The 12,162-nt window shown below is 47.1% G+C and overlaps 1 protein-coding gene across 1 annotated transcript in view; it reads left to right on the forward strand.

The window, feature by feature from the left end:
• LOC137343088 (vimentin-like) overlaps positions 1–11,116 on the forward strand; it is a 33,765-nt gene extending 22,649 nt beyond the window's left edge. Inside the window, exons 8-9 of the mRNA XM_068007075.1 lie at positions 10,496–10,584; positions 10,706–11,116. Of these exons, the coding sequence (XP_067863176.1) occupies positions 10,496–10,584; positions 10,706–10,789 (173 nt within the window). The 3' untranslated portion in view covers positions 10,790–11,116. The remainder of the gene's footprint in view (positions 1–10,495; positions 10,585–10,705) is intronic.
• Positions 11,117–12,162: the final 1,046 nt, after the last annotated feature.

The raw sequence follows: 12,162 nt of genomic DNA on the forward strand, positions 1-12,162 counted from the left end.
AGGGGATGCACAAGGGTGTTTGAGGGTTTGTAATGGTTTTTCCTTATATTTAATTTCTGAGCAACTCACATTACATATTATATTGGCACCACTACTGCCACGTCTTTGCGAATCTTGTCTGGTTTGTGCAATAATGCCCTTTCCTGAGGATCACAATGAAGACCCACACTTGATGCCACCCATTGTGTCACTGCAGAGTGGGTGTAGGTGTATTTGCAGGGCTCTTTTGTGCAGACGACTGAGAGACGTCAGCGATGTCCCCGGTGGCACCCTGGAAGGATGTGGAGAAGTTGTTGAGGGCAGTGGTGACTTTGACAGTGACAGGTAAGAAGATGGTGCTCGGGCCAGCCGGGAGCAGCTCGGCATGAAGGAGGCTGCAGATGTCCACGACTACATGTCGAGTGACTCTGAGCCTCCGTGTGCACTGCTGCTCAGAGAGGTCCAGGAAGCTGAGCCTCGGTCTGTAGACCCTGTGGCGAGGGTAGTGCCCTCTGCGACGCATCTCTCTCTGCGGTTGCCCTCCCTCCTGCTGTGCAGGTGGATGTGTCACAGCACTGTGTTGTGGAGCTCCACATGTCAGAGGTGGCCGGCGAGGCTGGTGAGGCTGGTGATGCTGTTCGCCCTCCGAGGAGGTCATGACTGCAGCTACAGTGGCCCCCATCTGGAAGATGTACATCTGAGGGGGTCCGCAAGGTAGGAACATGTCTCTGGACCCCGGGGTAAGTGTGCAAGTTGGTGAATTTTCTTATCAGGAGGAGGGTGGTGGAGGCCAAACTTTGTCCCAAGTGACAGAGTGGCCTCCTGCAATGAGTGAGGGTCTCCACCCCCCACCTGTCAAATGGACCTTTGCAGCTGCCACTGGCTGACAGCTGCAACACGTCCATTTCAACTCAGGTCTGTTAATGACCTGAAATAGCTAGATAAATATTGTCAAGTGGCATCCTGCTGGCTTTAATTGCCTGCGGGATTCCCACATGCGGGGGCTGCGCACGCATGTCGGCGTGTCTGTGGGAAGTGGGCGGATTGGAGCCGGGCTCCGGACCCGCTCTGGGATTCCCCGATTTTCGGAGCCCCCCCCGCCAGGAACCCCCCCCGATAGCGGGTGCTAAAATGAAGCCCATAGTCTGTAATTATTGATCAGATCCATCTTCCATACATTAATGCAGTTATTTCTCGGAATCTTATATTCCTACCTTCCTTGTCTTCTTGGCAACATTAAATATACAATATAAAGATAAAGAATCACTGGATTGGGGGTAATATTCTGGCATGGGTGGAGGATTGGTTATCTAACAGGAAGCAGAGAGTTGGGATAAATGGTACATTCTCGGACTGGCAACCTGTAGCCAGTGGTGTTCCGCAGGTGTCGGTGCTGGGTCCCCAACTCTTTACAATCTATATTAATGATTTGGAGGAGGGGACCAAGTGTAACATATCAAAGTTTGCAGATGATACAAAGATGGGAGGGAAAGTAGAGAGTGAGGAGGACATAAAAAACCTACAGGGGGATATAGACAGGCTGGGTGAGTGGGCGGAGCTTTGGCAGATGCAATACAATATTGGAAAATGTGAGGTTATGCACTTTGGCAGGAAAAATCGGAGAGCAAGTTATTATCTTAATGGCGAGAAACTGGAAAGTACTGCAGTACAAAGGGATCTTGGGGTCCTAGTGCAAGAAAATCAAAAAGTTAGTTTGCAGGTGCAGCAGGTGATCAAGAAGGCCAACGGAATGTTGGCTTTTATTGCTAGGGGGATAGAATATAAAAACAGGGAGGTATTGCTGCAGTTATATAAGGTATTGGTGAGACCGCACCTGGAATACTGCATACAGTTTTGGTCTCCATACTTAAGAAAAGACATACTTGCTCTCGAGGCAGTACAAAGAAGGTTCACACGGTTAATACCGGGGATGAGAGGGTGGACATATGAGGAGAGGTTGAGTAGATTGGGACTCTACTCATTGGAGTTCAGAAGAATGAGAGGCGATCTTATTGAAACATATAAGATTGTGAAGGGGCTTGATCGGGTGGATGCGGTAAGGATGTTCCCAAGGATGGGTGAAACTAGAACTAGGGGGCATAATCTTAGAATAAGGGGCTGCTCTTTCAAATCTGAGATGAGGAGAAACTTCTTCACTCAGAGGGTAGTAGGTCTGTGGAATTTGCTGCCCCAGGAAGCTGTGGAAGCTACATCATTAAATAAATTTAAAACAGAAATAGACAGTTTCCTAGAAGTAAAGGGAATTAGGGGTTACGGGGAGCGGGCAGGAAATTGGACATGAATTTAGATTTGAGGTTAGGATCAGATCAGCCATGATCTTATTGAATGGCGGAGCAGGCTCGAGGGGCCGATTGGCCTACTCCTGCTCCTATTTCTTATGTTCTTATGTTCTTATATATTTATTTGAAAAACATCTGTTCTTGCACTATCCAAGAACTCTTCCTCATTAAACTTTTTTCACACAAAGGGTAGGACAAATCTGGAATTCTCTCCCCCAAAAGACTGTGGATGTTAGGACAATTGGAACTTTCAAGACTGAGATGGATACATTTTTGTTAGGTAAGGGTATCAAGGAATATGGAGCCAAGGCAGTTAAATGGAGTTGAGGTAATCAACCACGATCTGATTGATTGGCGGAACAGGCTCGAGGGGCTGAATGGCCTTCTCTTCCTAATGTGGCTACGTTCCTAAACTCTTGCAATCACTGACCTATTCCGTGAACAAACTCAGTCAGTCTTAGAGTTAAAACAGGATTTACATCTAGCTGCCAGACAGGGAGGAGACTGATGTTCTGAATTCTACAAACAAAATTCAGACATCAGAAATATCCCAGGAATGCAGCAAAGGACTTGCATCTTTTCAGTATAAAGGAAATTCTTCCAACATGCAACTGCTTTTGAAATAGTTTGATGATAATCACCTGTAACTTTATAAGGATCGTATTTTTAATTGCAAACACCATATAAGGACTTTGGGGTCGATTTTAGGATGGCCAAGCGGGTGCGTTCGGGCCGGGTGGGGCTCTGAAAATTCAGGATTTCCGGGGCGGGTCTGGAGCCCAGCTCCAACCCGCCCACGTCCGGGTTCCCCAGTGACGCGCTTAGATGCGCGCGCAGCCCCCGCATGTGGGACTCCCACCGGCAATTAAAGCCAGTGGGATCCCACTTACGGCAATTATTTTGATACTTCAGGTCATTTGCAGACCTGATTGGGAGGATAGTTTAGGAGGGGTGGGATTTTCAGGTCAACTGAGCATGTTTCCCATACTCGGGGAAACACTCCCAGTTGAAACAGACGTGTTGCAGCCACCAGCCTATGGGAGCTGCAAAGGTCCATTTGACAGGTGAGGAGGGGAGACTCTCACTCATTGCAGGAGGCCAAAGTTTGGCCTGCACCACCCTCCTCCTAACACTAAAATTCACTAACTTGCAACCTCAACCCCGGTGAGCAGACACATTTACCTACCTTGCGGACCCCCTCAAACATACATTTTCCGGATGGGGGCCGCCATAGCTGTAGTCATGACCTCCTCGGAGGACGAACAGCATCACCAGCCTCGCTGGCCACGCCGTCCACCTCTGACACGTGGAGCTCCACAACTCAGTGCTGTGACACATCCACCTGCACAGCAGGAGGGAGGGCAACCACAGAGAGAGATGCGTCGCAGAAGGAACTACCCTCGCCATAGGGTCTACAGACCGAGGCTCAGCTTCCCGGACCTCTCTGAGGAGCAGTGAACATAGAGACTCAGAGTCGCTCGACATGTAGTCATGGACATCTGCAGCCTCCTTCATGCCGAGCTGCTCCCGGCTGGCCCGAGCACCATCTTCTTTCCTGTCGCTGTCAAAGTCACCACTGCCCTCAACAACTTCTCCTCCACATCCTTCCAGGGTGCCACCAGGGACCTCACCGGCGTCTCTCAGTCGTCTGCACAAAAGAGCCCTGCAAATACACCTACACCCACTCTGCAGTGACACAATGGGTGGTATCAGGTGTGGGTCTTCATGGTGATCCTCAGGAACAAGACTTGCAAAGACGTGGCAGTAGTGGTGATAACAAATTTCAATGTGCTTTGCAAAGCAAACAAAACAAAATCAAAAACATGACTTTCTGTCATACATGCTTGTGCATCCCCTTTGTGCTCCCAAAACCTTAGCCTTACGTTTATGGGAACCCCTACGCGGTGCTACCCCTGTGGCTTCAGCAGAGGTAGTGGCAGGTTGTTCTTGTTCATGCCCTGACCGATGAGATGCTTTGCGCGGACGCCTTCTGGGTTTCAGTGCCCGTGAGGGCCCCTCCAAAGACTGCTCCACGTGCACCTGTGCAGGGGCAGACTCGGCCACCTGGAGAGGAGGCAGCATTGTGGGTACTGGTTGAGAGGGGTGCAACGGCTGAGACGTGGAAGCGCTTTGAATGGCGTCCCCACTTCCACGTCCCCTTTCACCGTTATCCCTCTCCTGGCCCAGGCCCACATCACTCTTTCCACCCTGCTGGACGACAGTTTGGAGGACTTGTGTGAGGCCTTGGAAGGCCAGTTGTAAGGTATCTGTCAGCCTGTTTAAGGCGGCAGAATGTGCTCACCCTGAATCCGAATGGCCATTGTCAGGGCCTGAATGGACTCATTGTTGAGCCGTGCTTGAAGCTCGATGGAGGCGAGCCTTTCCTCCATCGCAGACATTCCCGCACCTACCCGTGACACTATCTCAGAGATGCCTTCACGTCCCTGTGACAGTATTACACTCATGCAAGAGTTGGACTCCTCCATCCTCTGCGCGATTGTGGAGAGTTCGTGTGGCAACTGTTCCAGTAACTTGGCAATGTGCTGCTGGCCATCGATGACTCTCCTTTTCATGGCTGGCCCCCGGGGTTCAGCATCTGTGTCCAGCTGAGCAGAGCCTGGAGAAGAATGGTCCCACCGAAGCACACTCTCCACGGCTGCCCCTGCCACCAGGGTCTGCTCGTGCTCACATGTGCGTGGTGACTCACCATGTGCTTTTTTATTCGTTCATGGGATGTGGGCATCGCTGGCGAGGCCAGCATTTATTGCCCATCCCTAATTGCCCTTGAGAAGGTGAACCGCCTTCTTGAATCGCTGCAGTCCGTATGGTGAAGGTTCTCCCACAGTGCTGTTAGGAAGGGAGTTCCAGGATTTTGACCCAGCGATGATGAAGGAACGGCGATATATTTCCAAGTCGGGATGGTGTGTAACTTGGAGAGGAACGTGCAGGTGGTGTTGTTCCCATATGCCTGCTGCTCTTGTCCTTCTAGGTGGTAGAGGTCGCGGGTTTGGGAGGTGCTGTCAATGAAGCCTTGGCGAGTTGCTACAGTGCATCCTGTGGATGGTACACACTGCAGCTACTGTCCGCCGGTGGTGAAGAGAGTGAATGTTTAGGGTGGTGGATGGGGCGCCAATCAAGCGGGCTGCTTTGTCCTGGATGGTGTCGAGCTTCTTGAGTGTTGTTGGAGCTGCACTCATCCAGGCAAGTGGAGAGTATTGCATCACACTCCTGACTTGTGCCTTGTAGATGGTGGAAAGGCTTTGTGGAGTCAGGAGGTGAGTCACTTGCCACAGAATACCCAACCTCTGACCTGCTCTTGTTGCCACAGTATTTATATGGCAGGTCCAGTTAAGTTTCTGGTCAATGGTGACCCCCAGGATTTGATGGTGGGGGATTCGGCGATGGTAATGCCATTGAATGTCATGGGGAGGTGGTTCGACTCTCCCTTGTTGGAGATGGTCATTGCCTGGCACTTGTCTGGCGCAAATGTCACTTACCACTTATGAGCCCAAGCCTGGATGTTGTCCAGGTCTTGCTGCATGCGGGCCCGGACTGCTTCATGTGCAAGCCCAACTAACTGAAGACGGGGACCCACCGAGGTGTGTGTATCTACGCTGGTCGATGGCTGGCTCAAGGGGGTCCTTAACTAGGACATTATTAATTAATCCTGGCTCATTACACAGGACCAGGTCCAAGGTTGCTTGCCCTCTTGTAGGATCAGTTACATACTGCTCAAGAAATCCATCCCTAATACACTCAATAAACTCTTCCTCAAGGCTGCCCTGCCCAATTTGATTTGTCCAGTTAATATGATAGTTAAAATCCCCCATAATTATAGCTGTTCCCTTATTACATGCCCCGACTATTTCCTGATTAATACTTCTTCCAGCAGAGTTGCAACTATTAGGAGGCCTATATACTACGCCCACTAATGTGTTTTTCCCCTTATTATTCCTTATCTCTACCCAAACTGTTTCATTATCCTGATCCTTTGTCCCAATATAATTTCGTTGTATTACAGTGATTCCTTCGTTTATTAACATAGCCACCCCACCTCCCCTTCCTTCCTGCCTGTCCTTCCTGATTGTTAAATACCCTGGCATATTTAATTCCCAGTCATTGTCACCCTGCAGCCATGTTTCTGTAATGGCCACAAGATCATACCCATATGTAGTTATTTGTGCCGTTAACTCGTCCATTTTGTTACGAATGCTACGTGCATTCAGATAAAGAACTTTCAAATCTGTTTTGTGACACTTAGTTCCTGCTTTTTCCTTTTTTAACACTTTACCCTTTACTCCATACCTTCTGTCCCTTCCTGACACGCTTTCCTCTGTCTCCCTGCTCAGGTTCCCAACCCCCTGCCACAGATTTGATGCTGGGTTAATCGCTTTACGCTTTCTAGTTTTTATTTTATCTGTCGTGCCTAAAGTACACTTTCTTTCCGCTGCTCTACGCTTTTCCCTCTCACTTGTTCTTGAACAACTGTTTGTACTATTTGTATTGTAGATTTCCCCTGAGTCTTCCCCTCTCTTGCTGCTCTCAATTTTATTCCCTTCTGACTCCCCGCTCAGGTTCCAATCCCCCTGCCACTCTAGTTTAAACCTTCCCCAACAGCACTAGCAAACACCCCTGCGAGGACATTGGTCCCGGTCCTGCTCAGGTGTAAACCGTCCCGCTTGTACAGGTCCCACCTTCCCCAGAACCGGTCCCAATGTCCCAGGAATCTAAGTCCCTCCCTCCTACACCATCCCTGCAGCCTCGCATTCATCCTGTCTATTCTCCTGTTCCTATACTCACTAGCATGTGGCACCAGTAGTAATCCTGAGATCACTACCTTTGAAGTCCTGCTTTTTAATTTATCTCCTAACTCCTTAAATTAGCCTTGCAGGACCTCATTCCTTTTTTTACCAATGTCGTTGGTACCAATATGGACCACGACTACTGGCTGTTCACCCTCCCCCTCCAGAATGCCCTGCAGCCGCTCCGTGACATCCTTGACCCTAGCACCAGGGAGGCAACGTACCATCCTGGAGTCACGTTTGCGGCCGCAGAAACACCTATCTGTTCCCCTTACAATTGAATCCCCTATCACAATAGCCCTGCCACTCTTCTTCCTCCCATCCTGTGCAGCAGAGCCACCCGTGGCGCCCTGAACCTGGCTCTTGCTGCATTCCCCTGATAAGCCATCTCCCTCAACAGTATCCAAAGCAGAATATCTGTTTGAGAGGGAGATGGCCCTAGGGGACTCCTGCTCTACCTGCCTAATCCTTATACTCTGCCTGGCGGTCACCCATTTCCTTTCTGCCTGTGTAATCTTTACCTGCGGTGTGACCACCTCACTGAACGTGCTATCCACGATCGTCTCAGCATATTGGATGCTCCACAGCGAATCCACCCGCAGCTCCAGCTCCGAAAGACGGTTAGCCAGCTGCTGCAGCTGGACACACTTCCTGCACACATGGTCGCCAGGGACACTGGTAGTGTCCATGACTTCCCACATAGTGCAGGAGGAGTATATCACGGGTCAGAGAACCTTGGAGCAGCCTTGCCTCTGGCCTGCTCCATGCTCCAAAAATGGTTCTTTGCTGCAGGAGGAGCATTGGAGGACTGTCCCTTTAAATAGGGCTCCTCCTGCTGACAGCCTGTGATACAGGTGCGCAGTGCGCCCGCTGCGCAGATCTGGAACAGGAAACCCGGAAGCATACCTTCAATTAGGCTGCGATCCTGTGTGGAGCACCCCGATTTCACTTGGCGCGTTACCCACGCGCCTAGTCGACCCCCCGCTGCCAACCTGCCTCCCTCCTAATATCGGGCCCTTCCTGTTTTAAAATGACTGCTCTAACTACACACACCAAGTGCACAAAATCGAATACTCAATCCATTGAGCTGGAACAACTTCCTCTAATGTAGCAATGCTAGATGGTGTTCAACAGAAAGCTGGTAATATCTTTTCTGAAAATCATACACATAAACAAATATGATTCTGTTTCCAGTTCATCAGTATGATATATTATTTAATATATTTCACAGAACAATTTGCAGCTGTCTCAGAATTTAGTGTTCTACATTTTTAGATGGTTTGCTTTGTACTGTTTATTCTGCAGCTGAAAATTCAAATTTGTTGTAAATGTTGAGCTGATTAATGGTAAATCTTCCAGCATACATGTATTTACTGTGTCCATTGCTTGGAGTGAAATTGCTCAGCTTTTCATGCTGGATTTAAAATTATATAGAGTTGCACAGAGTCTACAACACAGAAAAGACCATTTGTAAGGGTTTTTTACTTTTTTCTCGGGCTTATAATAGGTCAGCCAGTTATGTTTTTCCTGAGCTGCCCTGCCCGCAGTGCGGTTGCGAATCGCTTTCCCCTTCCTGATTCTGAGCTGAGGACTTATCGGGTGGTAACAAAGACAGACTAACAGACCAGTGGATTGGTACAAGGAAAACCAATGTTTATTAATAAGAAAACTAAAACTACAAGGTAAACAGTATTATACAGAAGATCAAAGAAAATCGCTATGGATGTAATACAGTCTTACACTTAACGGGGTGGAAGAAACGGACACATCGAGAGAAAATTCTAAAATCACAATTTTAGCAATATCCCTTTAACCCCCACCCTTATACCTAGCTAGATTTTCTTGTGGTGGCCAGAAAATTAATGCTCACCGGTGAAACAGATGAAAAGGCCTGGCCTCTGATGCCCTGCTGCTGCCGTCGACAGGTGTTTGCGAGGTTTACTGGATGGCCTTCCTTCTTAGCTGCTAGCAGGCAGCAGGACCCCGAGCCAGGAGGCGAAGAGAAAGAGAGGGAGAGATACTGGGCAAGCCCCAGTTATAGTCTCCCTATAATGGGTTATTCCATTGTCCGATTTGGGCTGAAAACATAAGACAAAAGGGGTCCCAATCTCTGGCCCATTTACATGATGGCCGGTTCCTGTACTGATCTGTTCCATAACTGCTTTACCATTGTTCCGAATGTTCCTTGATGGTCTATCTTTTGTCCTGGAATTTCTCCTGCTCGAATTTTGATGTGTAGGCCGGCAATGTTGATGGCTTGCCTCAGGGCTTGAATGCAACTGCATTGTTTAAAGAAACCTGTCTGAAACACGAAGCCTGCCATGTGTCTGACCGCAGCCATTTTGAAAGACCTTGGATTTTAAAAACACAGTCACACCAGGGTTTCTTTAATAACTCCAATAAATCTTCAGCGGGGGGGACATGTGAAATTTTGCGAATCCCTTCACATTTGGCCCAACTGGTCTCTGTTGGCATTTGTGCTCTACACGAACCTCCTCTCACCTCTCTTCATCTAACCCTATCAGCATATCCTTCTATTCCTTTCTCCCTCAAAATCAACTGAATGAGGGGATTTACATCAGGCTGGTATAAAAGCTAAGACAAATCTTCTGTTGCAGTTGGTAGGGTTGGTGGTTTAATGCTTGAACAATTTGTGAATAAGCTTGATTGAGACAAAGAAAGTCTAAACACAATGGGCCGGAATTTGCTCTGAGCGGCGAAGACACATGGTCCACCGCTGACAAGTAACTAACTCACCAACAAATTTTTTGCGTTCTTCTGGACGTCAACTTGCTTTAATTGAAACCTGCAAGAAGTCCAGCGGTCGTTCCCGGCCTTCTCTGAGCATTGCGAGGAGGAAGAGATTTCTATGTCCCCTCCACCAATCAGCTTGAAGCAAGCCACAGTGAGAACCAGGAAATGTAAGTTCCGGATTTCCGTGTTTGACTGCACGTGTGCGTCGCTGGAATTTGCTCTTCGATTTCGCCATTAATAACGGTAGGCGTTGTTAGGCTCACCATTATTTTAAAAGCAATTTCCAGTCCGTAAGAATCAAATTCACTTCCATCATCTAAACTGATTATGAGCTTGCAATGAGAATATGCCTTGAATTCACCATCAAATCAGCATTGACACCACAATTAAAAGCTCATCACAAATCTCAATGGCAAGTGGCATTCTAACCTCCCAGCATAAGTGTGATGTGCTTTCAGTTCTCAGCCATGTTGGTCAACTGGGTATCCTGAATGAGGAAAAGCTGCCACTCAGTCTGCTCATCCCATCCAATTGAGAGTTTATAGTGATGGAAATGATCAATCAGTGAATGTTCAGTAAACAATAAAAAAATTTTAAAAACGAATCCCGATATAGACATTTCACATTAAGACACTATTTCACATCTTCCTTGTCTTACAGAAACAGATTTTGAACTGGACAAACAACCTGAAATCCGTTCCCCCGTAAGAACTCTGTCCATGAAAACAATTGAGATAAAAGATGGAGAGGTTAGTTAGTGCCTGACGCTGATTTTATAAAAGGAACAATTTTAAATGAATGTTTATAACATAGGTTTAAAGGAATTACAATAAAATGCATATATTTGTCCTTGTTTTCTCCCATTTGCAGGTACTCAGTGAAACTTCCCACCAGTATGAAATGCAAATAGCCAGTGAACCTACTGACTCGGCTGAAGATGAAACTTACAGTTAAAGACCATGAATCCTGCGTTGCATGGAGCAGTTCTACAAACATAAAAAGTGAAATGAGAATGGTGTTTTTCTCTTTGTGAAAAAAAAATGTTTTAGTTTTTATAGCTTTCTGGATTTATTTGAAGAGCTATGTAGAAGGGCTATATCAAATCGTTTGCAAAAACAGTAGTAATATTTAGTCAAACAGTACACAATGACAAAAATATTTAGTCAAACAGGTTTGAATTTGAATTTAAAAGTCTTTATTGCTTCATCTTAACATTAACTATGAACTGCCATCACTGCCTAAATAAAACTCACTGCTCAAGTAAAACTTTGGAGAAAATTAGCATTTGTTGTCTTGAGTCTTTTACTTAGTACAAATATGTATGTCTGTAATATTTAAAGGCCCAGTATTGTTCACCTTTGAATGTATGGAAATTAGCAGTTTCCATTAGCAACAGCATCCTCCTAAAGTTAACAGCTAAGAGGTATACAGAACCAAGAACCAGCTCACTTTTAAAGACATTTTGACATCACAAAGCCATTTATGATATTTATTTTTATGTTGTCATTCACTGCACCACTCTGAAGCTGTTGGTCAGCTTTTGCTAGTTTTCTAGATTGGCATATGTGTGGTTAGGAGTATTGCGTGCAGTTCCAGGCACCCGATTATAGGAAGCATGTTTAAAGGGATACTCACCAGCTTTTATTTAAAATGCTGCAGAAGATCTTGGACAGTTTTTGCTGGTAGTTTATGGAGATTTTTTTGGCCTGTTCGGGGAATTGCAATCTGTTTGGAGAAATAGGAGGAATAACAGCAGCAACAGGAGGAAGAAGGAAACAGAGCTGCAACTGCAGGGAGACCAGATAAAAAGTGGTATGCTCGCAGGAATCTTTACTCTCCCAAAAGAGTGAAAAGGCCCAGGACAACATATTTGCTCTTATCTAAGGAGCAGTGCATAAGGAAGCTACTCTTTTCTAGGGAGGCTGCGTCAGAGTTGTGTTGCCTCCTGCAACAAAACCTGCAACCAACTGCTACAGTTAGCACAAGATTGCCCATTGCAGTCAAGGTCACTGCAACCTGAACTGCTTTGCCTCCAGCTGTTTCCAAGATGCAATAGGAGGTATCAGTAACACCAGTCAATCTGCAGTTCATGCTTACCTTAAGCAGGTGACTGATGCCAAAGCAAACACTTTCATCTCATTCCCCATGGACAACCAGAAACAGCAGGATAGGGCTTGGAGTGCTACACAGATTGCAGGCTTACCCCAAGTCCAGGGTGTCATTTATGAATGATGCTTTTGTGGATCGCAAGGGCTTCCACGCCATTAATTTGGCGACTCGTGTATTATCACCTGCAGCGTATCATGCAGGTCTGTTCTACATATCCT

The sequence above is a fragment of the Heptranchias perlo genome, chromosome 2, assembly GCF_035084215.1.
Source record: "Heptranchias perlo isolate sHepPer1 chromosome 2, sHepPer1.hap1, whole genome shotgun sequence".
Lineage (NCBI taxonomy): Eukaryota > Metazoa > Chordata > Chondrichthyes > Hexanchiformes > Hexanchidae > Heptranchias > Heptranchias perlo.